Genomic DNA, 26,278 nt, shown 5'->3' with positions numbered 1-26,278 from the left:
CTAGAACGGGGTTCTTTTTTATATGTGTAGAGGACAGAAAAAGAAACAAAAATCCTTCCTTTTAGCAAAAATGCTCAGATACTTAGTTATTTTGTAGTAATCATTTTGGTAAAGAATTGTCTTTGTCACTCAAGTGGACATTAGAATGATTTGGGGTATCTTTGATAGAGGTTACTAGTTCTTTTAAAACATTGTTGGTCATGTCTTACTCAATTCTAGTTCCTTGATCTGGAGTATAATTCTCCCATAACATTGTTCCTTGTGTAAAGAACAGTTTGTCTAATGGCAGAGCTTCAAAAAATAGGTCTTGGAGTGCGGCAGAAATTCTGGTATTACCCACTTGTTTATTCAAGGTACTATAGAAGCGGTATAGAGGGCAATAAGAACCCACATGGACGCGATGGGCAGACAGAACATCAGGAGGTGGGCACGTTTCAGAGCACAGCCATGCAGGCTGTACCTTATATGTCCCTGTTACCCACGTTGTTGGTCTCTGCTGTCACTCAACTCCGTCATCTGTCTTAAATCAATATGCTTTTAACTCCTTTGCCACCTGCTTTTGCTGTGTCCTTTCAGTGACAAATGCATGAGTTGGTTTTCCAGAGAATAAATCATTAGCACTCTAAGGATGTGACCCATTTCACATTAAGAAATCGTTGCCTCCTAATGGAATGATCTGTAACTGATTTTTTATTGTTGCTAAAGAGGCAGACATTGTGGCACAGTGGAAAGGCAGTAAATATATAAAATCTGGGGCTCCTGGCCGGCTCACTTGGGAGAGCATGCAACTCTTAATCTCAGGGTCGTGAATTCAGGCTCCATGTTGGGTGTAGAGATTACTTAGGTAGATAAACTGTAAACATTTTTTAGTTTCTGTGAGAGGATGTATAAATTTGCCTGTTGTGTGGGGTATGACAATAGGCCAGAGTAGTGAGGAAAGGCGAGCAACACAGGAGAGGGTTTTCTTCTTCATTTAGTTTAAATGTGTCTCACACACACACACACACACACACACACACACACACACACACCAGCATCAAACAAATCTATAAATCCCTTCAAATATTGCACTAACTTTCAGCTCAATATGCCCGGGGCTCTAGACCAGAGGTCACTCCCGTGCGATTACGGAGGTTACTCCCTGTGTAAAATAACACGCTCTTCTTTCTCCTTCCATTTCAGGGAAGCCGAGTCTTTCAAGGAACAAGGAAATGCGTACTATGCCAAGAAAGATTACAATGAAGCTTATAACTATTATACGAAAGCCATAGGTGAGAAGGACCTACTGCCTGTGCGGAAGGATAAGTTTGCTGAACACCGTTACAAGTAGCCCCTCTCGAAGAAGCAGCCTTCGGCTTAGTGGGTTCCTAACTGTCGCTGTGTGAACTCTTGGACTTCATGGCTTCATGAGGGATGACACTTTCTAGCTCAAATGGGTAGTTTAGAGGCAGTTCCAGAAATTCTAAATCTAATGGCAAAAAGATAACCACCTAAATGCATCTCAGCCATTTCCAGCTCATTTAACTATCTTGGAAAATGGCCCTCATAGATATTATCAAGTCTTAACTGCTTTCACGCTCGATTTCCCAGCGTATTTATTCCCATGTCAGCACGTTTCTCACCTAACTTGCTTACAGGTTCTCTACCCCTAATTCAACAAATGCGGATTCATTTTCATCTCTTATTACGTAAAATATAATTCATTAAGAAGATAAATATGCTGACGCCTATCATCGAAAAGATAATCAGAGCACTTTTGTGGCTCAGTCAGTTAAGCGTCTGACTTTGGCTCAGGTCATGATCTCACGATTCATGGGTTTGAGCCCTGCACCGGGCTCTGTGCTGACAGCCTAGAGCCTGGAGTCTGCTTCGGATTCTGTGTCTCCCTTGCTCTCTGACCCTCCCCTGCTCATGCTGTCTGTCTGTCTGTCTCTCTCTCTCTTTAAAATAAATAAAACATTAGAAAAAATAAAAAAAGACAATCAGATCACTTTAAAGCTAAGTGTAAATTATTTTTAAATAACTTTCTTTTTCATTGGTTGCACCAGTGCTGCTGTCCATTTGTACAATGCGTCAAAAATTTGGCCATGGCCTTTTAAACAGAGTAGGTCAGCATTCCTGTTATAGTTTGATTGCCTTGATAGAGTTCTGAGGGAGATGGCCCCAGAGTTTTTGAAGCAGTGACTTCTACTAAGCTGTATTTTACTTACTTCTGCCCTTCCTGTAGATACGTGTCCTAAAAATGCTAGCTATTACGGGAATCGAGCAGCCACCTTGATGATGCTTGGAAAGTTCCGGGAAGCTCTTGCAGATGCACAGCAATCAGTGAGGTTGGATGACAGCTTCGTCCGGGTACGTGTATGACCACTTGGGGAGGATCGGCTGGGGAGGACCAGTTGCTTCAATTAAGTTCTCTCTCCCGGGGCTTCTCAGTCTAGACACTGTAAACATTTGGGACCAGATCATTCTTTGTCATTGGGGGAGGGGGGGCGCTGTGCTGTGCATTGTATGATGTTTAGCAGCATCCCTGGCCCTTAACCACCAGGGATAGGTCGCACCTCCCCACCCCGGCCCCGGTTGTGACAACCAAAACTCTCACATTGCTAACCTTGTAACCATCCCCTGGAGGGCAGAGTCTCCCTTGGTAAGAACCCCTGCTCTGGCCGTTGTCCTCCCATGTTCGTGTTCTGTGGGTGTTCCTTGCTGCTGTTGACTGCTCTTTGCTTGGCCAGTCATGCTCCTTTTCTTCCCTCATTGTGTTTCTTCTAGGGACATCTACGAGAGGGCAAATGCCACCTATCTCTAGGGAATGCCATGGCAGCATGTCGTAGTTTCCAGAGAGCCCTAGAACTGGATCACAAAAATGCTCAGGCACAGCAGGAGGTATGGTTCTGATCTTTTATGTATGGAGAAAGACGGTGTGGTCTCGTGACCTGAAGGTCCAAACTGAGAACTGGAAAAAAAAAAACTGAGCTAGTCTCACGCCTGCCACTGGCCACGCCTGGGTAGCTGTAGGCAGTCTCATCATCAGGCTGAGGCTTGGTTTCGTATAGGTAGGCAGTTCTGAATGTGATTTATAGCTTTAGAAATCTGTGAAAATTGGAGGGTTCCTGAGATTCCTGGGGGTGGGTAAATGCGAGGAACTAATTTGAGTGAAGTTGAAGAATATGAGTAAAGTCAAATCCTGACTAAATTGGTAGCAGATAAAACATGTTTTAGTTCCATTTCCGTATATACTCTGTTTACTTCTGGATGCATTTTAGTGCGGATCTGGAAACTTCTGCTCAACCTCTGACAATGCCTTGCCCTTATTCTATGTCTTTCAAGGCATGACTCTTGTATTCCTGACTTTAAGTTCAAACTGAGGGCGCGGGTTGGGCCTTTTAGCTGCATCTTCACCAACTTGATTTGTAAAGTCTGTGGTTCTGATTTTCTTAAACTAATAATTTATCAAAGCCTTGGTTTTTGTGGTTGTTGAACCTCTAACTTCATTAAAACTTGCTCTTATCTGATTCTCTGGTATAGTTCAAGAATGCTAATGCAGTCATAGAATATGAGAAAATAGCGGAAACGGATTTTGAAAAGCGGGATTTTCGGAAGGTAAAGTACAAGTGTGGGGAAATCTCATCTACCTTTTCTAAGGTTTCATGGCTGTGTGTGTGTGTCTGTGTATCTGTGTGCGCGCACACAGTGGTACAGAAATCCAGAATAATTATCACTTTAATTTGACTTTTTTTCTTTTTCTCTCTCTTGTTTAAAGACCTTTTTTAAAAAATTTTTTTAGTGTTTTTAATTTATTTTTGAGAGACAGAGCGCACAAGCAGGGGAGGGTCAGAGAGAGAGGGAGATACAGAATCCAAAGCAGGCTCCAGGCTCTGAACTAGCTGTTAGCACAGAGCCCAATGTGGGGCTCGAACCCACAAACTGTGAGATCATGACCTGAGCCGAGGTGGATGCTTAACCGACTGAGCCACCCAGGCGCCCCTAAAGACTATTTTTAAGAGCAGTTTTAGGTTCACAGTAAAATTATTGTTTTTCTTTTGGTTTTTTTTTTTGTTTGTTTGTTTTTTTGTTTTTGAGAGACAGAGACAGTGCGAGCAGGGGAGGGTCAGAGAGAGAGGGAGATACAGAATGTGAAGCAGGCTCCAGGCTCTGAGCTAGCTGTCAGCACAGAGCCAGACATGAGGCTTGAACCCACGGCCACGAGATCATGACCTGATCCAAAGCCGGACGCTTAACCAACTGAGCCACCCAGGTGCCCCAGGTTCACAGTAAAATTGAGAGGAAGATAGAGTTCTCCTATGCCCTCTGTCCCCGCCACCCCACATGCATAGCCTCCCCTGTTATCAACATTCCCCCACCAGAAGTATGTTTGTTACAGTCACAGTTTTGACACGTAAGAATAGAGCTGCTCTAAACATCTGTGTTTAGGGTTTTGTGTGGGCATAAGTTTTCACCCCTTTGGGGTTAATACCAAGAAGTGCAATTGCTGGGTGGTATGGTAGAGAATGTTACGTTTTGCAAGAAACCACCAGAATGGCTGTACCATTTTGTATTCCCGCCAGCAATGAGTGAGAGTTCTGTTGTTTCACATCATCATCACCATCTAAAAACTTATTTTTTGCAAAGGTACTTCTTTGGCTTTATGATGAAAAGCAGTAATAGTTTACTTGAGTTTCTTCCTGTTTTTGATATAAGATGGTAGCCTAAAAGTATGCTGCTACTAGAGGAAACGCTAGTTGAAATTAAATATTAGGTTTGGATAATCCATTTTTATTTAAATAATGGGAACTAGCTTTAACTCTTGCTTTATGTGAACTAGATGAAGCTCTAACTAAAAAACAGAGGCTCCTTTAGATTTTTGAACAGCGTATATGAACCTGTCATCAGTACCATTTTGATATTAGCCTTTTTTGCTTTTTAAGTTTTTATTTGGAGAGAAAGCATGAGTAGGGGAGAGACCGAGAGAATCCCAAGCAGGCTTCTCGCTGTCAGTGTAGAGCCCACTGTGGGGTTTGAACCCATGAACCGGGAGATCATGACCTGAGCCAAAGTTGGACAGTTAACTGACTGAGCCACCCAGGGCCCCCATTGATGTTAGGCCTTTCTATGAAAATACATTCGTCTCCTTTATGGAGCTGTGTGACAGTCCATGAAAATTTATGTGCCAAAAAGACTGCCCTATCCAAAAACATGTGAAAGGTATAAAAGTTTGAGATATCTTTCTAGATCTTGTTTACACTGGTTTTGTCTCATCTGTATAATTCTGAATTCCCTTCTGTAGATGATATTTTGAAGTAGCTTTCATTAGAGTTTCAAAAAGGGAAGTGAATGGTGCCCCCAAAAGTTAAAAACCACTGATCAGGATCTGTTTTCAGGATCACTTAAAAGAGGTTTGTATTGGGGGCACCTGGGTGGCTCAGTCGGTTGAGCATCTGACTCCGGCTCAGGGCATGATCTCACGGTTCATGGGTTCGAGGCCCGCATCAGGCTCTCTGCTGGCAGCTCAGAGCCTGGAGCCTGCTTCTGATCCTGTGTGTCCCTCTCTCTCTGCCCCTCCCCTGCTCATGATCCGTTTCTCAAAAATAAATTTTTTTTTAATTAAAAAAAGAGGTCTGTATTCAATGGGTTGAGTGGTCAACTCTTGATTTTGGCTCAGGTCATGATGTCATGGTTTGTTTGAGTCTTGAGTCAGGCCCCGTACTGACATTGTGGAGCTTGCTTGGGATTCTATCTCTCTCTCGCTCCCGCTCGTGCTGTCTGAAAAATATAAAATTTAAGAATTAAAAAAAGAGAGTTTGTATCATCCAAAGAACATGTGGGAATTTGCTCGGTGCTTTCTTTAAAAGGGACTCAACAAATGTTTGATGAGTACAGTTAAGAATTATTCGTAAGTCACAAACTGCAGGTCTTTTATTTGGTAATAAATATTTCTGATTAGCTTATGCAGAGTCCCAGCATTAACTTAGCAGCATCCCTCTTCTGTCCATTGGTTTTAATAACCACAGTGTCGTTGTAGTGTGATTCATAAGTTTTTTTGTTGTGTGTATTTGGAAAGCGATTCTGCCTTCTGTCATGTTTTCTGAGGTTTATATAGGCCAAAGCTTTGTCTCAAAAATCAATCTTTTGAGTTTCTTTTCTCTCTTGCCCACTCTGGAGCCAGAATCCCCAGTTTGTGACAGAATCCTCTGTTTGTGACATCCCAGCCCCCCCTACTGTAGTTCATGGTGATGTCACAAATGAAGAATTATGATCCTGGCAGGGGAAACAGATGAACTTGGAAGAAACAAAGATCTTCTTTGCCTGCAGCTGTCCCTGGTCCTGGGGAGATGGGGGTGGGAAGTGAGGCACTGAGCTTTAGCTCACGCTCCCCTGACCCGGCGGGCAGGCCCATCTCAGCTCGTAGCCTTATGAAGGCAGCAGGGTGTGGCTGCTTACATTAGACTGCTTCACCTCCCCCTCACCCCCAACTCTTTGTTAAAGGGGGGGAATCAGCATCACGACTCTACCCTCCATCATACCTGAACTCTCATATAGTCCTGGGACTTTCAGGGTCGTAACCTGGGCCCTGAAAGGGAGGCGTCCCCACCACTGTTCTGAACCCTGCAAGGAGCCTTCCCAGTGGAGCAGCTCTTGGGGTTTCCCTACTTCTGCATATTTTCAAATTTAAATTTTTGAATAGGAGCTACTCATCATAAAAGAAGTAGAAACAGATACTCAGTGATAGGTATTCCCCCGAACTTGACTTCCATCTGCCTAGTTGTCACCTGCTGAAGTAACCACTGTTCTTGTTTCTTCTGTTCCCTTCCAGTTTGGTTGTACACATGTAGGCAAAGAGAAGCATGGATTCCTACTTTTTATTTTTTTGCATGAAAGGAAGGAAATATGCTATATACTGTTCTATACCTTACTTCCTCCTCCCCCCTACTTAGGAGACCTTGGAAGTCTTTATAAATATATGGAGAGCTTCTTTATTATATTTTAGAGCCATGTAGTATCCCATTATATGAATGTCTAACCAGTTGCTTATTGGAATTAGACCCATTTCTGCTTCTGAGTTTTCAGACTTCATCTCTTTGTGATCCCCAGGCCAGATTCTGAGAGGAAATGGGTGTCCCTTAATTCCACATTTCTCCTTGGGGTCATTTATTACTGGACAAGAATGTGATTCAGGGGCACCTGGGTGGCTCAGTCAGTTAAGCGTCCGACGTCCGACGTCGGCTCAGGTCATGGTCTCACAGTTCGTGGCTTCGAGCCCTGCATCGGGCTCTGTGCTGACAGCTCAGAGCTTGGAGCCTGCTTCAGATTCCGTGTCTCCCTCTCTCTCTGTTCCTCCCCTGCCTGTGCTCTCTCTCTTTCTCAAAAATAAGATTTAAAAAAATTTTTTTTAATGTTTTATTTATTTTTGAGGGAGAGAGAGACAGCGTGAGCAGGGGAGGGTCAGAGAGAGAGGGAGATACAGAATCCAAAGACAGAGCTATCAGCACAGAGCCCAACATGGGGCTCGAACCCACGAACTGTGAGACCATGGCCTGAGCCAAAGTTGGACACTTAACCGACTGAGCCACCCAGGCGCCCCTAAAAAAAACTTTTTTTAATGGGAATATATTGAGCATATTGAGCTGAAAGATTGAAGTAATCCCAGCCATGTGCCTGCGTGAGAGAGAAAGAAACTTGCTTTTTGGTTTGTGTAGCAACATGTTGGGTACAGTAATCTGATGACGTCTCTCAGGAGCATTTACAATGCACCATTTTGTTTGTATGTTTCTGTACTAAGCTAGAAGTGGAAGGGTGGCCACCAGGGTACTTAGTGAGACATGAGGCTCATGGCACAGGGAGGAGGGAACTGTGAGCCACTCTGATCATACCAGGAGCGATGAGTCTGCCTCAGGTTATCTGGGGTATCCTTGTCTCATATGATAGGCGAAGTATGGTGAGGTAGGCAGAGTAGCAGAGGAGTCTACACTAGCAGAACGTGAATTCTGACCACAGTCACTGTGGATAGGATTCAGTGTGGGGGCAGCTGAGCATGTGATTACAGTTACATGCTGGAGTCTCTGTGAGACCCAATCCTGTTTCTGTCACTTAGCAACTTTGTTAACCTTGAACATATTACTCAATCTCTGCATTTTCATTTAGTTTCTCATTAACAAGATAAGGGACTTCATGAAACTACTGCATAAAATTGTTGTGAGCATTAAATGGGTCAGTATATAAAGTACTTAAAAAGTGTTTGGTGTCATCTTTATCATCTGGATCAGCTGCTCTCCTTGTTTCAGTGGTTTGTTCAAGTGACTTAGATAGTTTCGTAATCTCTGATACTACTGGTATTACTTTTCTTTGAATCTGTTTGTTGCCTGTGGCCAAACTAAAATGAAGATGTTTCTGCAGAATCCAGAATGAAGAGTTATTTTAGCTTTTTTCCTCCCCATAGGTTGTTTTCTGCATGGACCGTGCCCTAGAATTTGCCCCTGCCTGCCATCGCTTCAAAATCCTCAAAGCAGAATGTTTGGCAATGCTAGGTCGTTATCCGGAAGCACAGTCTGTGGCCAGGTATGAGGTTGGGCCAGTTCGGCCTTGGCACACCAGATCCCACCGGGCAGGCACTGTCTGGCAGCTCTCTGCAGCAGGCGCTACGGTATGTCCCGGGCTGATCAGACCTTCCTGGGACTTAAAGCCGAAAGTTAGACCAGATTTGAAAACCCACGGGCTATATAAAAGTAGGTACTTCAGCTGCTTTGCAGGTCCCATGGTCTCTGTCACAACTGTTCAACCCTGGCACTATAGTGCACATGTGATCATTGATGATAGATAAATGGGTAATGTGGGCAGGTTTAGTACAATTTTATTACATAAACAGTGGCAGGCAGGATTTGGACCTACAGCCTGTAATTTACCAACCACTGTTCTAAAAACTGAGACACATGAAGCGTTAAAGATAAATATAGGTGGTTTATTTGGGGAAGGGGTTGGGATCTGTCTACCTTTGGCTATTTTCATACTAGACACATGGTCAGGAGAAACACTAGCTATAGTAATCACAAATGTGAGTAATGGTGGAGAGATCCAAACCACAGCTGAGTGTGCCCCTTTCTGGCTATTGCAGTGACATTCTACGAATGGATTCTACCAACGCAGATGCTCTGTACGTACGAGGTCTTTGCCTTTATTATGAAGATTGTATTGAGAAGGCGGTTCAGTTCTTTGTACAGGCTCTCAGGATGGCTCCTGACCATGAGAAGGCCTGTGTGGCTTGCAGAGTAAGTTCTGAGTAGGAAAGAAACGCTTCCTTTTTTGAGCCTTTAAGAGAGTCACAAGTAGGGGTGCCTGGGTGGCTCAGTCAGTTAAGCATCCAGCTTCGGCTCAGGTCATGATCTCACGGTTCATGGATTTGAGCCCCGCATCGGGCTCTGTGCTGACAGCTAGCTCAGACCCTGGAGCCTGCTTCAGATTCTGTGTCTCCCTCTCCCTCTCCCTCTCCCTCTCCCTGACCCTCTCCCTGACCCTCCCCTGCTCATGATCTGTCTCTCAAAAATAAACAAAAAAACATAAAAAGAAAAGAGTGACAAGTAGAAAGTTCTAAGATCACATGAAATGTGATAGTTCTCCTTCTCACCTTGCCAGGATACTTGGTCCTTTCCTTAGAAATTATTTCAGAACTCCTTTTATTTGCGTAAAGGTAAATGTCATCATATAGGGTCAGATCCTTCCAATAGGAGGTGTGTTTTTTTCTTCTTTTGCTTCCCTCAGTGAAGAAAAAATAGTAATGCTTATTATGGGGAGTGGAAGTAAACCCTGAGTAACACGGGTCTCGTTGGTATTCTCTTGTAAGTCTTGGTTTCCCGTGTCCACTCTGTGGGAGGCACCAGTGAGCAACAAATAGCACAGGTGGTGGGCTCAGAGGGCAGGGGGATAAGGGTCTGTATGATGCTAAACAACAGGGAGATTGAAAATAGACTCAGGTCTCTCTGTACGGTGGCCTGAGATTTCCTGGATGTGAACTGACCTCCCTTTGCTTTTCCCTGTAGAATGCCAAAGCACTTAAAGCAAAGAAAGAAGACGGGAATAAAGCATTTAAAGAAGGAAATTACAAGCTAGCGTATGAACTGTACACAGAAGCCCTGGGGATAGACCCTAACAATATAAAAACAAATGCTAAACTCTACTGTAATCGGGGTACGGTTAATTCCAAGGTAAGCACTTGGTCTGGGTCTTGGGGCCTTTGGAGGTGTGTTTAAGGGATGTCAAAGAGGTCTTGGGGAGTCTGCCTAATGAGGGCAAGCCCCAGGAGGGGAGAGGAGGTGGCTTTGGTGGGAGCTCAGCTCGTTAGGCACTTCTTTTTGAGAAGCAAGCTTCTATCTGTTCCCTAGCATTTCAAGACACTTGAGGGACAGCTTGAAAGGATATTCCTACCTGTTCTTCCTCAAGATCCCTTTCCTTCACTAAGGGAAGGGCTGGAGGCTTTGGGATAATTTTCTAAGCAAATATTGCTGCTGCTTTTTGCCTAAGCAGGTGATTGTGTCTTTCTTAGGAATGATTTGGAGGAAATCAGAGTACAAGGCAGGCTTAGTGTTCTTGTCCAGCATGCTCAGCTGAACGTGGTCTGAGTGCCCACTGCAGTCCTGCAGCCCAGTTCCAGGGGTCAGAAATCAGTGGTTCTCATTCCTGTGGTTAAGCCTTTGCGAGAATGGAGGGCAGGAACCACCCTCGCCATTTCCATGTCGTGTTTGGGCACCACCCTGGAATGGTAGAGATGGCTTATCCTGGCCCATAAGCGTGCCTGGCTTCCATCCCATAGAAGAGAAACCAGTTTTGGGCCTGGTTGTCCTTAGCCGTCCGAGATACTGGCTTTCTCAGTGACCTGGAATGAGTGTGACAGGGGCCTGGCATGACTGATCCTCTTAGAATTGTGAAGCCGTGCTCACAGCTTCTGGGCTCCCTCAGTCACCGAAGATGTGAAGTATGACTGCTCTCTCTCTCCTGAAGCTTAGGAAACTAGATGGTGCAATAGAAGACTGCACAAATGCAGTGAAGCTCGATGACACTTATATAAAAGCCTACTTGAGACGAGCTCAGTGGTAAGTGGCGCCGGGCGGCGAGGGGAAGAGGGAGTTGCTGCCCGCCTGCCAGGGGGGTTGTGTTACGGATGCTGAAGCAGCCCCGGGGATGTTGTGAGGTCATTTGGTCCTTCCCCCTGCCTCTAGGTGGGATTGTTCCAGCCCTAGACTCTCTTTATAGACCTCCAGCCGAGGAGATTGCACAGCTCCCTCAGTCTCCCATGCCTGTGTCTTACGCCCCTCACGGTCAGTAAGTTTCCTCTGATGCCTGACCCAAATTCCTTTTGTTAAAGTTTAAAGCCATTTCCTTTGGAGATTGTATTTTGTATTGTACACGTTCGCTCTAACTTGACACAGTGCTTGGCACACAGTAGGTGCTCACTCAGTAAATGTTTTGTCGAATGAATGTATGGTGATTGAAAGAGGGAGACAGTTGGAGACAGTTGAGAGTTCTGCTTCTCCTGTATGTTCCGGGTCGCAGAAGACAGCCTTTCGGTTGGAAGGAATTTAATCTGGCTCAGCCTCCCAGCAGTATAAGGAAGCTGCATTTGAAATACCTCTGTGTGACTTCGAGATTTATGAGCCGCTCTGCCTGCTTAGATCTAGTGCCCGGAGTTGCCTTCAGAATCAGGATGCTCCCCAGCTTACTTGTCCTCCTTACTTTTGGACCCACCACACCCTTTTCTGCAGTCAGGAACCTTAGCAAGGGCTAGGAGAGACCTCCCCCAAGTCCATCTCTTCTTATTTTCCCAGACAAAGAAGAACATACTACCTTTAAAGTTCCAAAAGGAAGACCTATTTGTTATATACTAATCCAACATTCATTCATTCCATTTCTTGTCCTGAAATGTCAGATCCAAGCAAGTGCTTCTACTGATGCCTGATGAGCCCCTTCGTTCTGCAAGCCCCTCAGTCTCATTGGTGTAGGCCGTGGCCTGCCTCCCACTTAGTTTTCCCAAAATGATCCACTTTTTTTGAAAGTAGGAAAAGTGCTCCTGTGTGTGGTGCTTTTTTTCTTTCAAGTGGATTTCTAAGTAGATGAGTAAGACTATCCAACAGAAACATACACAGAATTGTATTCTAGATCCCGAGACCAGGATTGTATTATAGATCCTGCCAAATTGCTGGCAGACAAATATGGAAGCTTTGGAAGACAACAATTACCCTATGACTCAGCTAAAGACTCTGTTAACAGATACAGAATGCTTTGTGCAGGTTTGCTGTGATGTTATCTGTAGGAGCAAACACAGAGAATCCGCAAGGTATCTAGAGGAGAGAGGGGGCAAGGTTCAGGACGCCATGTCAACTCAGTGTTTGAACAGGGAATGGGGAGAGAATATTCTTGGTTTTTTAGGAAGATAAAGGGGTGGACAATTATATCTTCATATGTGTTCAATAAAGAAAAGTTAAATTGCTCAGACAACTCCTTATCTTTATGGTAGAGACAGAACTATCCTCTGAGAGGCTCTGCCCTTGAGATCCCACCACAGGGCACAGCATGCACTTTGGCAAGACTTGGCAAACAGTCCCCTCAGGCAGCTGGGATGGACATGAAGTAACAGAGATTATTTCGGGCCAGAACCCTTTCCAGAGTCCTGACTGCCACCTCACCTTATCCCTAAAGATGGGGAGCGCCAGATCTCTGCTACATCTCCCGTCATGGGTTGGAGTTTCCCATTTTCCCTAAAGCTCTACTTCTCTACATTTTCTCCAATTTAAAAAAAATACTTTTTAAAAAGTAGATCTATCGTTTTCATACAGTGTATGAAATAGAAAAGAATGGAAAGATGTCCTTGAATTTTAAAAACATGTTAAGTAAAAATGCAAATCATTATAATACAAGTTTGTTTAAAACATTCCAAAAGGACATGGAAAGTTTATTAAGGTTGCTTATTTTACAGATCATTCTACTACACCCGGGACGAGCAGCTTCTATTACTCTTCATCCTGTAAACAGGTTCTCTGAGCTTCTGGTAACATTTGTGCCCAGTGTCCACAGGGCACTGGTTTTTATCACCATAGTTTAATTAAAGTTGTAAATCAAGATGTTGCCAGAAAATCAGAGATGCCTAAGAAGTTGGGCTTCTGTCTCACCAGCCACATGAGCAGTACCCCTCTGCTCTGGCCTTGAAGCCCAGTGGGGCTCTGACGTTTGCAGAGAGGGCATGTGTGGTGGTGGTGGTGTAGTAATCTTGGTCTCTGTTGGACAGTGGCTAGCTCTGCTGCTCAGTCACTCCTGCCCCCCAGCCAATGGGGTCTGTCTCTGGAACTCCTACCACAGTCGGTTTAATTGGTAGGCCAGTCTTGGCACCAGTAATCTCATCAGGACATGGAAAATGCCACTTTGCTTCTGTGGAAGAGAAGGTGTTGACAGGTCTGGCAATCAGCCTGTCAGGCTAGATTCCTCCCATCTTGGGCCACTGCTCCCCCCACGCCCCCTTTTATACGCCGGTAACAAAAGCAACCCTGCATTTAGAGTCTCCTTTTCTCTCACCTACATACATCTCTCAGATTGATTAGTCTTAGTGGACGCATTTGCCAGCAGCCACCATCCTGAACTTGATCCTTCCAGTGGCTCACTAATCCCACTTCTACTCTGGATTGGAGCTGGCCCTGCATGTTTCTGGCACTACAGGTTTGAAAGCTTTCCCATATACACTGCTCTTGCTTGATGATGTTTCTCTTGCGTTTCAATCCCAAGTAATTGGCCAAGTAGGTGCCTCGTGGTGGCTCTGTGAAATCAGAAAGAACTTTCTCCCCTTGGTTGCTTTCTGCTCAAACCAGAGTATCACTTTGCTGGTTAGGTGTAAATGGCATGAGATCTGTCTCTTTTTACTTGAGGAACTGGTACTTAATTTCTTCTCACAGCTAGCTTAAGGACTTCTGTTTCATGAAGCATCTCAACCAAAAGTGTGTGTCTCTTGCTTGAGCCGTGCCTCTTCCTCCAGAGTGATACTGAAGGCCATTGCTGTTTATGTTGATGGACCACCTGTATTTTCTTTTCAGTTACATGGACACAGAACAGTATGAAGAAGCAGTGCGGGACTATGAAAAAGTGTACCAGACGGAGAAAACAAAAGGTAAAGAAAGGGGTTTGAGAGCATGTTTCTCAGGGAAATGTGAAGTCTTACTCATAGGCCCTAACACTGGACATAGTAGTTTGATTCGGGGATCAGGGGCTTACCTGGGGCTTATTGATCCCCAGCCAGGAAGAAATTAACAGAGACCCCAAGTGCAGGACAAGGCATTTATTTTCTGGCCCTGTATCCTCTCTATCATTTTCACTTCCTTTTATGTATAATGAGGTTGATGTGCAGAACCGAAGTATGAGTAGATTTTAATCTTCAGGGGGAAAAAAACACCATAAAAGTGACTGCAAGGCATCTGAGTTAGTAAGGGAAACCAGAGTCAGATTTGTCCTTTGACTCTAGATGTCTCCTTCTAGAACACAAACAGCTCCTAAAAAATGCACAGCTGGAACTGAAGAAGAGTAAGAGGAAAGATTACTACAAAATTCTGGGAGTGGACAAGAATGCCTCTGAGGATGAGATCAAGAAAGCTTACCGGAAACGGGCCTTGATGCACCATCCAGGTAGAGCGGGCGTGGAGAGGGGACTCAGTGGGAAGAAGGAACCCGGGGGCCTGCCACACTCTGTCCAGAATGAAAGTTCCCAGCTCTGGGGGCACCTGAGTGGCTCATTTGGCTGGGCCTCCAACTCTTGATTTTGGCTTAGGTCATGATCTTACAGTTCATGGAATGAGCCCCACCTCGAGCTCCAGGCTGACAGCACGGAGCTGGAGCCTGATTGGGATTCTCTCTCTCCCCCTCTCCCTCCCTCTTTCTCCCAAAATAAATAAACTTTAAAAAGCAAACAAGAAAGATAGATCGTTTCTGACTCTTCAGCTGATAATGAGGTGTTACTAAGTTCCAAATTTTGGAAGTATCAAATTCTAAAATCAGACAATAAAGTGGTCTTTCTCTTCAACTTTGTTTTCTTGTGACCCTGAGTTCTTCCTGGATTCCTTCTTTTAGATCGGCACAGCGGAGCCAGTGCCGAAGTTCAGAAGGAGGAGGAGAAAAAGTTCAAGGAAGTTGGAGAAGCTTTTACCATCCTCTCTGATCCTAAGAAGAAGACTCGCTATGATAGTGGACAGGACCTGGATGAGGAGGGCATGAATATGGCTGGTGAGTTGGTGGGGGCCGCCTGGGATGGACCTGACCACTGGGTCTAAAAACACTCCAGCGGGGACTCTGGGTAGCAGCTAGTGACGCACAGTGATTTGTAAGGCCCACCCTGGATGAATACCTGTAATGTGTGAGGCACTGTGATCGGTGTTGGAAATAACAAAGGTGAATCAAACAGGCTCCCTGAATTCCGAGAACCCAGTCTAGGGCTTTGCAGACTGGCCCACAGGTCATTTCCGGCCCCTGACCCCTGGATGTGGAATCCCAATAAGTACAGTCCAATGTAGCAGGTGCCCAGGGTACAGAGGAGGTAAGCCCTAGCAAGGGAAGGCTTGGAAATGCAGAAATAATACCTTTGGGGAGCTGTAAGGGGCCAAATGTAGAATAGAGGGTGCCCAAGGCAGGGGGTGCTGAGACCTAAAGCCCCAGAGTAGCTGGATTCCCCCACAGGGGCTAGAGTAGACATTACGGGCTTTTTCCTGTTGGTCAGTTTTCCCCCACTATTGAAGGATCCTAAGTAGGGGAGCTGTGAACCAGAGTTAGGCACAGAAGTCCATGTGTGGTGGCAGTGAGGGCAGGCGGTTGGGTGTGCTGACGGGGAGACATGGCGGTGGGCATGCTGGAGAGGAGAGGACCGGAGGGCGCAGTGGGAGACGCAGCGGGAGTTGGTTGCTGTGTGTTGGAAGAGGGAAGGATAAACTTGAGTGCCTTTGGATGGCTGACTCAGAGGAGCCATTTCCTGAGCTAGGGGCCCAGGGTGAGCAGATACGGAGAGGCAAGGAAGAATTTGCATTTGGGTACAGTGTGCCTGCCGGGTCAGCTGGTGGAGATGCAGCCTCTGTGGAGCTTCGGAAGTCAGGCGTGGTAGGGGCAGCTGACCTTGCTGTGGCCTGGTGGTGAGGACACAGCACTGGAGTCGGCAGGAGTTGGAATGTTTAGGTCTGTTGCCTTCACTGGCCACGTGATCTTCGGCAAGTTACCTGAGCTCCTACTTGGTTTTGTCGAGTATAAACTGCGGATGATGTGATGCATGCAGAGTACTCAGCACCATGACTGGCACCTAGTAGGTGCTTAATAAAGCATGGCTTCCTCCCCCCCCCCCCCCCCCCCCGCCGGCATATAGACAGAGCATGGAATCAAATGAATCCAATAAATCTTAGAACTTACTCCTATATATAGTGTCGTTAGCACCGAAGTGATAGATTTTAGCCTTTTCAGTAGGAGCCCGGCATCATAGGGAGACAGTGTGGGGAAAGTCTTCTGTCGGTAAGTGTAGACGGCATCCCAGTTGTTAGAAGGAGGTCCAGCAAAGTAGGTGGAGGCAAAGAAAGCTTTCCTTCAGGCTCGCACTGGGAAGGAGTGGGGACCCACATGCCCACCCCCGGTCAAGGACATGTAGGGAAAGGATGTGAGGGGTGCGTCTGGGAAAGCTTGGGGGACCCATTCTCCATGTCATCCTAAGTTCCTATTCACACAGGTCTAACTTTTCCACCTTTTGTCCCTTCCCTGTTTCTCACTTTGCTGCACAGATTTTGACGCAAACAATATCTTCAAGGCATTCTTCGGTGGTCCCGGCGGCTTCAGCTTTGAAGGTAGGTATGCCTGCTGCTCTTGGGAGTTTCCGGATCGTGGGCCCGTGAGCGGAGGTGGCAGACCCCCCCACCCAGCAGGGCCCCGATCCACGCAGGTACTGCTGAGGATGGAGATAGGGAGGTTCCTGGGTGCACGTGCCTCGGGACCATTAGTGCCACACCCCTGCAGGGACCGGGAGGCGTCTACGCGGTCTCGTGCCAGGGCCTCTCTGTAAGAGTGAGTGTTAGAAGCTGCACGCTCCCCTGCTCCCCATACCTCCAGCCCCCAGGCTGTTGATCCACTTGGCAGTTTTTCTGTTTGAACTCGAAGCAGCCCTTGAAGACTGTCCCATAATCAGAGGACAGCCATCTTTCCACCCAGCCAACTAACAAGCCCTTCTTTTCCCTTACAGCATCTGGTCCAGGGAATTTCTTTTTTCAATTTGGCTAATGCAAGGAAACCATCCAGAACCCAGAAAGTGGAGACTTGCTCAATATAACCTTGAACGTGGGCACAGTTCACCTCCTCCCTTCATCTCATCTCCCCGTCCTTAGAGCAGTTTCGTTCTTAGTTGGGTGCCCTGTGTCTGTGTGAGTGGGGGAAGGAGAGGGAGCCGGCGCCGAAGACCGCGGGGAGGGGAGGGGAGGGCTGGACAGGGAGGCAGCTTGTGAGTTTTTGTTTTACTGTTTAACTTTATTAAAAAAGAAAATTAAGAGAATAAAATGTTTTGGCCCTTTCTGGCACTTTGCTCTGGCAGCTGCTTTGTGTCACTCTAGATTCGGTGGGCCACAGCTGAGCCCCCAGCACGGAGCTGGTGCTGACATGGACTTCAGGCTCAGCAAGCTGCCCTGCCGGGGATGTGGGCACCCAGGGCCCAGTGGCAGGGGGAGGTTGGCCGCCTCTCCCAAACCTGTTCGGCATAAGAGTGCCCCGCAGGCCCTACTGTGCCGTTGGGCCCAGCCTGAGGTCAGTCATGGGGAAGTGGAGTTCAGAGAACGGGTTTATTTGACGCTAAGGGCCACCACGAATCAGAAGCTGTGTGTCCAAGGTTCCCATGGAGCATGGCTGGGGGCTAAGTGACAGGTGGGCTGACAGGATGTTTACAGAGGCCCTTGCAGTCCTACTGCCAGTGCAGGCCAAGGGAAATGGGGATGAGGACAAAATCCTGGCCTCCCTCGCCCCAGCCCCATTCCAGGTGGGACGCACAGCTCCTGGGCCACAGTTAGCTCACATGCTTAGAAACGGCATTCCTGGCCGTTTCTGTGTGGGAAACCACCACCTCCACTGGTGTCCCTTTCTGTGTGGGAGGCAAACTGGGGAAGGAAGCAGCAGCCAAGGTCTTCCTGTCCAGGTCAAGTTTAGTGTTTGTGGCAAGTAATCTTCCTAGGAGTTCCGGGCAGAGACACTCACTTTGGCGAAGCCCAGACTTGGCGCTTTGGTAGGAGCGATGGCTGGGGAAAGACCGTGGACCAAACAGATAACTGGCGCTTCTCTTCCTTCTGAGCCCCTGCCCCTCTCTTTCCAATCTTCCCCCTTTGTGGCCAAGGCCATGGTGATGAGATAACCGAGGTAGGCCTGAGACACTCCGACTGGCCTGTACAAAACTCCTCAGTGTCAGGTGTTACCTTGTGTTTGAGGGTGGCCCATCCCCCTGGGCTGAGGCACCTAGGTTAGGGACGGAGGGTCTGGCTGGGAAGGCCCTCTCCGTGCGTGGGGCTGGCACACCTGCGGGCCCGTTGCTGCAGTCAGTGGGGGAGGCAGCCCCCACTTTCTGTGCACGTCTAAGAGACCTCTCTCCGTTCTGCCTCCTCATGAAAGCCAACACTGTTCAGCTGCCCAGCCTCACCCCAGCTGTGCCCGGCCAGCAGAGGGGAGACAGGACCGATGGCCCCACGCTGCGGGACAAAGCCAGTCCTGATACGCCAGCCCGACCCCAGGGAGGCCTGAGCTGGGCACAGAAGGGTGAGAGAGACTGCACGCGGCCAGGATTAACACGGTTTATTTCACTGTCAGTCTTACAAGTCACTGAGGTTGGACAGAGCCAGGATAGTAACTCAAGCACTTTTCGTCCGGTAACAACCCGATGAGCAAGGACCGATGACTGAGCAGGGGGCAGCGGAGGGCACCCCAGGAACCACAGCGCATGCACCGGTGTTCCACACCCCTTCCCAGAGGCGCCAGGCGGGGCTCAGCCCTTAACAGCCAGGCGTTTACCCCACTGGCTCTTGGTCCCCACCGACTGACCCTCTTCAGAGGCGGCACACAGGCCTCCAGAGGCACCAAGGAGGCAAGCTGGGCTGGGCAGACGGCAAGATTGGAGCTTCCCCACCGAGGTACTTTCTCTGGCTTTGATCTCCCCGTCCCCATAGCAGAGCCACACCGCCAGAAAGGCCAGCCAGCCCCGTCCCCATCCCAGGAAGGAGGGAGACCTGTGGCCCTCTGGAAAGTGGCTATTGCTTACTGTTCTCTTTTCTCCCCTACTTATCAAACTGCTCCCTAGTTACAGTGTGGAGGAGGAGGGTACAGGCACTTAGGACCAAAGGTGGGACGTAAACCCCCTTTTCTACCCTGGTAAAAAGCCCCAGCCTTCCTGGGGCTGCAATGATTAAGATACAGGGTCAGAGCCCAGGAATTCCCCCGCCCCGCCGAGCCCATGGCCAGTTTCCCAGAGCTGCAGTGACCACCTGTGGGAACCTGCAGCTCTGAGGTCCCCCCCCCCCCCAGGGCAGGGGGACCAGCGACAGGCAGCTGGGCTTGGGGTTGGGGCTCCAGGCCCAGCTAGGCTCAGCCAAGGCAGCTCTGCTCTGGGCTCCCGAATGGCACCTCCCTCCCCCCTTATGTTGAAAGCTTGGGCGTTAGCGGGGACGAGGGCGGGCAGGAAAGGTTACTTCACGAGTTTTTAAAAAGTTACAGGAAGGTTAACTTTGATAAAAAAAAAAATTCTTAAAGATCAAGCAGAAGGCATGCTTCAATTCCCCCCCTCCCCCCTTCCTTGTAAGGAGCGAGGGGCTGACCGCGGTGAGGACACTCAGATGATGGTGCAGGACTGAAAGGCGCCCCCCTTGCGGCTGCCGTGCGTGGGCACAGGCTTGCCCTTGCCGTAGTAGCCCGTGAAGATGGCCCTGACCTCCATCTTCTTGGCCAGGCTCAGCAGCCAGCGCCCACTGCCCAAGGAGTAGAGTTTGCCCCGGTTCAGCTCACCCACCTCCTCGCCTCGGCTGCCCCCCTTCTCCTGCCGCACAATCTCCAGGAGGTCAATGCCCGTCTGCACAGCCTCCACGTCCCCGGCGCAGCCGAGGGTGATGTGAGCGCGGCTGCCTCGGGGCAGGCTGTCAGATGGGGACACCTTGTCCACGTCATTTGGCCACAGCGGCAGCTCCTGCTCGCTCAGCTCCACCCGGGCGCCAAAAGTCTTGGGCGTCACGAAGAGGGCCGTGATGGTCAGCGTGAAGGCCTTGCAGTAGGATTTCTTCACCACCTGCGGGGAGAGGAGGACAGCGCTCAGCTGGTGGGGGTGGTGGCCCCCGAGGTGGACCCGACAGAGGCAAGCACGAGGCAGCTGACCGAGCCCTCGGGGAAGAGCCACGCGCAGCCCATGTGTTCCGGGAGGACACCTTTCCACGGACATTGTTCAGGCTGTGACAAAGTGGAGGTTCCAGGTGGAGGTGGAAGGCAGACTCCCCGAACTCAGAACCTGGTGCCCCACCGACCCCCACCGGCTGTAGGGCTCCGCAGGAGCTGTACAACAGGAGGATACTAGAACCCACCTCAGTGCCCGGATTAAAGGAGGATCTGGGCGAAGATTCTAGAAGAGCAACAGGCATGTGACCTGTGCTAATGTCGTTGCTATTTGGTTCATCCTGGTAATAAGCCACCCTGGTGCCCAGGCAATATCCCAGAGGACAGGGGGAGGCCAAAAGTAAATGCCTTCGATCAGAATCTACCCCGAATACCTCGGTTTACATCTGATGACACATCTGGTTGTACCTGATTCTTTGAGAAAGGCCATCTCTCCCAACGGACCATATACACATCTCCATTTTTGCTCATAATCCCTTGTGTTTAGTGCACAACAGGTGCTTAATAAATACTGCTAAGCGCACGAGTGGTGGGAAGGGCAGTGGGCAATGTTATGTACTCGCTGACGCAGCTACACTAGGTGCCAAGAACGCTACCGTGAACCAAACTAAAGCATGCAAGTTGGGGAGACCAATCAGCCATCAGTTAAGATGGCTACCACGACCACCTAGGCAGACAAGTAGGGGAGGCCACCGCGGAGGCTGGAGACGGCAGCGCACACAGCCTGTATAAGGACCACACAGCAGAGGCTGTGGGGGGAGGCTGAGCAGGAGGGAAAGGTCTGGCGCCCTGAAGCCAGTGAGCCTCACTATCCCTTGCTGCACCCTACTCCAGGACAAGGCTAGGCCCAGGACCTGGGGACAGGGACCTCAAAGCACCAGGCTCCCTGGGGGCAGGGGACACCTAGCCTTTGGAACTCCACACAAGCTTAGAGAGGCCAGAGCAGGAGCCTGCTGCTGAGCATCAATCTGCAAAAGTAAAAGGCTTTGGTGGGCAGGCCTTGTGGGTGCATGCACAGGCTGGTGGCAGTGCTGGGCAGGGGGGTGCTCCCCAGAAAGGGTAGGTGATGTCTGTGCGACTAAGCCTGTGGAGGGGTGAGGGGAGCAGATGCCATATTTTCTGAGAGGCTGACTGGTTTCTGGTCCCTGCCTTGAGCCGGCAGCCACCTCCAGAAGACCCTGCCCTGTCCCAACCGCAGCTGGCTGTCCCTGGGGGGCACTCACATCCTGCTGGGCGTACTCTTCTGCCCCAGCAGCCTTCCCATAGTCGCAGAACTTGGTTGTGCAGTGCAGCACGCCTGGGGGTCTCTTCCCAAAGTAGCTGACCAGTTCAATCTTCTCCCTGGGCTCATCCCCAGAGACAACTGCAGGGAGAGAGAGTGGGGCAGTCAGGGCAGGAGAGCAGGGGCCATCCCAACATCTGTCACCACAACCATGGGGGCCCGGAGGGAAAACGACATCAAACAGAAGTTCTTAAGTAATCCACTGCAATCCGCTCATTCATTAGCTGGTCAAACAACCGTGCCAGAGCTATAAAAAAGTGTCTAAATCCCCTCGTTTCACGGTAGGTATTACATCTCTCTTCTGGATTGGAAAACTAAGGCACTTGTAACTCAGGGACAGGCAGCAGAGGCCAAGGAAATCTTGGCTTCAGCAGCTCCACATCTGGAAGAGGGAAGCAAGTCATGAAAAACGGTAGAAGGCAAGAGTGCTGGAACGGTGCGGGACCAGGGAAGGGATCAGAAAGAGGATAATTAATATCCCAGCCCACGCGCAAGCCCTTCGGCCTGGAGCAAGCGATCTGCCCTCATCTGTCCATCAAGCACCATTAGGATGCCCATACACCCACTTTCCTAGGGTCACCTGGGGAACTCTGAGTACTGCGCCATTGCACTCGGGGCTTCCAGGACAAGAAGTTACCGGTCACCGTGACATGTACCTTGGAGGCCTATCTGGTGGATGAAAGTGTATTAGGGCCTCGTGCGCGATGGGCCTTGGGATATAATGACATGGCATTACATGGCAGGACTTTGGATATCTGTGGTTTCAATTTCCAGGCCCCAGGCCTGTGGCTAGCTTCCGAGTCACTAGGTCTGTCCTATTTACTCCCAGAATCGAGTCCCTGAGAGGATGTCGCGTACCCTCCACAGGGGAGGGAGACCCCTGCTCTGAGAGCAGGCCCGTGACGGTTCTCCTGTGTCGCAGGCAGGAGAGGATTGTAGTTTTTAAGGGTAAGAGCAGCTTCAAGAGGCAGCCACTCTCCAAGGCAGAGCCACCAGCTCTAACCAGGAGCCCTGCCTGGCGGGTGCTTTTCTGCTAAGCTATTCTGGGCACAGGGGTCACACCCGGACGATGTCACTGTAGGCTCCACAGTCCCTGCTTTCCCAGCATTCTGGCCTTAGGAGCCAAGAGGGGTTCTCTGAACACACGTGCAGGCGCAAATCACCTGCCTCTGGGTGATACATAGAAACGTGGGTGGATACACTGCAGATGTATCCACTGGAAGATGATCTAAAATGGGGGGAACCAGAAATGGGTTAAGAGTAACAGATGGATTCATGGGTGACATATCCCCAGCTGGCCACTGCAGGAGAATGAAGGCCACCAGGAGCAGACAGCCCGTGCCAGGAGAGATCCAGGTCAACGTAGGGAGGCCCCTGCTAGAGGTGAGAGCTCAGGGCCCTCACCATGGCTTTGGGCAAGTCCCACATCCCTTCTGGGCATTTTCCCATCTGCAAAAGTCGGGGTTTGGACCAGGTTTGAGGCCATTCCCTGGAGTTGCAGGATGCCACAGGAGGTGCAGTGATTAGCCTGAGACCTGGGAACCAGCCCCAGTGAGGCCACAATAGTCCTAGCTGCCTTTTTTTGGTAGCTGAGAATTCCAAGGAATACTTTGGATTTGTATTTTTAGTAATCTCAATGCCCAATACGGGGCTCAAACGTGTGTGACCCCAAGATCAAGAGGCTCATGCTCTTTCCACTGAGCCCGCCAGGCACCCCCTCCGTGGAATAGCTTATTTCAGAAGAAGGTTCTGCTGCTAAAACCAAGTTAGACAACAACGGGACCAGATCCTCCCTCTACGGTTCTACAAAATGCCGACCCGCTTCCTGTTGTGACAATCTGTTTTCCCCACCCCAAAGACAGGGTCGGTGGTCTGCATCCAGGGGTGAGGTGGGGAAGGAGGGCTGGAAGGAAGGGTGCAGTGAGAGGAGAGGTGCCCGGGGAACGGCCTCTCCCCACAGCCCACCGTGCCTCACACCAGGTGAGCCTCTGCCTCCGCCCGGTGCCCGATGCTGTGACTGCACGCGGCCAGGGCTCGCCCAGCACCCCGTGCCCGGCTTGCGAGGCTCACACACGAGGCCGCCCGCCCGCACCCTGGCCAGCCTGCCACCTACAGTGTCGCAGCTCCTTCTTGAAGGCCTTGTGGTTCCCCAGCTCCTCCAGGAAGGCCTGGCCGGCTTTGCGGAGGTTCTCGGAACTCTTCCTGGTCAGGAACCAGCCGAAGTAGAGCGGCAGGAAGTCCTTCTCCAGCCCCGGCTTCAGCTTCTTCAGCTCGTCCGCCGACAGCTGCCACTGATTCTTCTCCTTGAGCTGGGCACAGTCCAGCCGCCACGCCGTCTTGGGCTCCACCAGCACCACCTGGTACTGGTACTGGTCGGCCAGGTCAAAGAGCTGCTCTAGCCGCTCCCGCTCGTGGTTGGTGTCATCCAGCACCAGGACGCGGATGTCCCGGCGGCAGTAGGCGGCCAGGTCCTCGTCCAGCCGCTTGTACTCCTCAGAGAAGTCTCCACGAATGCCGGGGTTGATCTTGTAAGTGTCGGCGGACACCATCTTGGTGCCGTCCCGGTACCTGTCCACAATGACCCGCGCCAGCGTGGACTTGCCGCTCCCAGGCAGGCCTCGCAGGATGAAGAGCGTCTTGCACTCCTGCAGCGTGGCCACCGTCTCCTCATCCTGCAGGAAAGGAAACTGCAGCTCAGGCTTGTCCTTGGCCCCGGCGGAGGACATTCTGCGGAAGAAGATCTTGGGCAGGAACGCGTGGCTCTTTCGGGAGAAGCTTCTATTCTGTGTGAGGAGGGGAAGAGCAGAGGTCAGCCAGCTTGCGTGGGGCCTCCCTGCCACGCTTGCCCCCCTCGCCTCTGGCCTCAGTCTAATCGGGGCTCCCTGCGCACGGCAGCTCCAGTGCTGCTGCCGAGGGGACCCTTCCCTTCTCTGTACTCTGGAGCCTGCAGCTTCTGGTGGTGGAGGAGGGAGGAGAGGGCTCTTCTGGGCGCTGCTATACTCTTAATTCCCTCTGGCTGGAGCTGTCGCTTCACGGATCCCCCCCACTGCTGCCACCTGTGCGGGAAGTGCGTGCCCGTGATTCTAGGAGCGGACCCTAATTTTATATTCTTGGCACCCATTAAGGATGACCTCTTTGGAGGTGGGGCTGCTGTGTCTGGGCAAAGCCACAGCTGCACTGGCTCTGGGTGTGCAGAGGAGGGTGGGGGTGGAGAAGGGTTACCCAAAGACTGCCTCCCTCCCCCCAACAAGGGCAGCAACAGATAATACTCTCTTGTCTGGGATGGGGGGGGACAATGGTCCCACAGAAGGCCTGGTGGGGGGCAGGGCAGGAGAGAGCCCGGACAAAGGGCCTCATTTACCACGCCTGCCACCCCCTCCTCTGCCCTTGGCACCTCCACACACAAAGTTGTGGTCTTTGTGCCTGCCCCAGGACCGGGCGGTCCAGGGCACCTGCGTCCAGGGGCCAGCTCTGTCCACCACTTTGCTGTGTGTGAGCAGCACTTCTCTGAGCCACTTGTTTCCCACCCTGCTAAAAGCCACAAGTGACAACACCTGTTGCTGTACGCGGTCTCCGCTACAGAGGCTCCACCCCCACGCAGCACTCTGAGCTCTGTGCGGGCACTCGCTTTGCTCGGGCAAGGCCCGCGGGCGGGAGAAGGCGAGGACCGCCTGCCCCGCGCTACCCCCGACCCAGACTCGGTCTGCCCGGCTCCTGCGGCACCCGGTACCCGCCCTCCTCCAGCGGCCGTGCCCGCTCTCCCACTCGGCTCGCCTCTCCCCTACCTCGGGCTCCACTTCACGGCCCAGAAACCCAGCGCTCAACTCCGGAACTTCGAGTGCTCATTTGCATGGCACTTCCTCCCGAAAATTCCCCCACGCTCCCGTTTTCTGTAAGGGTGCTTCCCCGGCCCGCTCCCTCCTCTCCCACCTCCCCGAGCGCGCTCACCATGATGAGGGGGGCGCCGCCGTCGCCACCTACGCAGGCACTAGCTCTCCGGGGCCGCCCGCCTGCGCGGAGGGACACGGAGATCAGCGGTGGCGCGACCCCCGCGAGGCCGCCTTACATAGCCCGGGGGGCGGAGCGCGCGCCACGGGCCGGGGCGGGGCGAGGCGGGGCTCTCCGCGCAGGCGCGGCGAATCGAAATCCGAAACTACGCGGGAGGAAGCGGCCGCCCAGCGGTGAGGTGTGCAGCGGCCCCTCTAGAAAGAGGGAGCCAGTCACCCTTACCCCGTCCCGCAGCGGGGTTAGAGTGAAGCCAGGGAGGCAGGCGGGGTCGTGCAAGGGCAAAGTCAGATCCTGTCTTTATTTAAAATTTTGGCATTGGGGCGCCTGGGTGGCTCAGTCGGCTAAGCTTCCGACTTCAGTTCAGGTCGTGTTCTTGCGGTCTGGGAGTTCGCGCCCCACGTAGGGCTCTGTTCTGACAGCTGAGCCTGGAGCCTGCTTTGGAGTCTGTGTCCTCTCCTCTCTCTGCCCCTCCCTCAATCGTGCTCTGTCTAGCTCTGTCCCTGTCTCTCAAAAATAAATGTTAAAAAATATATAAAATTTGGGGATCTTATTCATCATGGGGTTTTGCATTAATCTCTGTGTGTTTTACAATAT

General features: G+C 50.4%; 2 protein-coding genes across 4 annotated transcripts in view; one reads left to right on the top strand and one right to left on the bottom strand.

Moving 5' to 3' along the window:
• The window catches only part of DNAJC7 (DnaJ heat shock protein family (Hsp40) member C7), a 28,091-nt gene extending 10,610 nt beyond the window's left edge, over window positions 1-17,481 (top strand). For both annotated transcript variants that reach the window (XM_029926853.1, XM_029926854.1), the window contains exons 2-14: window positions 1,183-1,271; window positions 2,228-2,352; window positions 2,770-2,883; window positions 3,526-3,600; window positions 8,435-8,553; window positions 9,107-9,260; window positions 10,029-10,193; window positions 10,987-11,078; window positions 14,064-14,137; window positions 14,503-14,649; window positions 15,091-15,243; window positions 16,773-16,835; window positions 17,228-17,481. In XM_029926853.1, the coding sequence (XP_029782713.1) occupies window positions 1,183-1,271; window positions 2,228-2,352; window positions 2,770-2,883; window positions 3,526-3,600; window positions 8,435-8,553; window positions 9,107-9,260; window positions 10,029-10,193; window positions 10,987-11,078; window positions 14,064-14,137; window positions 14,503-14,649; window positions 15,091-15,243; window positions 16,773-16,835; window positions 17,228-17,265 (1,408 nt within the window). In that variant the 3' untranslated portion in view covers window positions 17,266-17,481. The remainder of the gene's footprint in view (window positions 1-1,182; window positions 1,272-2,227; window positions 2,353-2,769; window positions 2,884-3,525; window positions 3,601-8,434; window positions 8,554-9,106; window positions 9,261-10,028; window positions 10,194-10,986; window positions 11,079-14,063; window positions 14,138-14,502; window positions 14,650-15,090; window positions 15,244-16,772; window positions 16,836-17,227) is intronic.
• A 1,317-nt stretch (window positions 17,482-18,798) lies between these two features.
• On the bottom strand, window positions 18,799-25,768 carry CNP (2',3'-cyclic nucleotide 3' phosphodiesterase). 2 transcript variants are annotated; one of them, XM_029926856.1, is made up of 4 exons: window positions 25,625-25,768; window positions 23,790-24,459; window positions 21,618-21,757; window positions 18,799-20,293 (listed from the first exon to the last, which is right to left on the bottom strand). In XM_029926856.1, the coding sequence occupies exons 1-4, from the start codon at window positions 25,625-25,627 to the stop codon at window positions 19,844-19,846; spliced, it is 1,263 nt and encodes a 420-aa protein (XP_029782716.1). In that variant the 5' UTR covers window positions 25,628-25,768; the 3' UTR covers window positions 18,799-19,843. The 2 variants fall into 2 exon arrangements, with proteins under 2 accessions (XP_029782716.1, XP_029782717.1); XM_029926857.1 differs by lacking the exon at window positions 25,625-25,768 and adding an exon at window positions 25,462-25,549.
• Between the last annotated feature and the right edge of the window lie 510 nt (window positions 25,769-26,278).

Source organism: Suricata suricatta, chromosome 17, assembly GCF_006229205.1.
Source record: "Suricata suricatta isolate VVHF042 chromosome 17, meerkat_22Aug2017_6uvM2_HiC, whole genome shotgun sequence".
In the NCBI taxonomy this organism is placed as follows: domain Eukaryota; kingdom Metazoa; phylum Chordata; class Mammalia; order Carnivora; family Herpestidae; genus Suricata; species Suricata suricatta.
The sequence above is the reverse complement of the archived record's forward strand: the minus strand, read 5'-3'. Positions and strand labels throughout refer to the sequence as shown.

What these genes read in the sequence shown, in the direction of transcription:
- CNP (XM_029926856.1), bottom strand. An exon ending in CAAGAAGGAGCTGCGACACT is followed by an intron (nt 21,758 to 23,789) that starts GTAGGTGGCAGG and finishes CTCTCCCTGCAG; the next exon opens with TTGTCTCTGGGGATGAGCCC. An exon ending in AAGAGTACGCCCAGCAGGAT is followed by an intron (nt 20,294 to 21,617) that starts GTGAGTGCCCCC and finishes CTCTCCCCGCAG; the next exon opens with GTGGTGAAGAAATCCTACTG.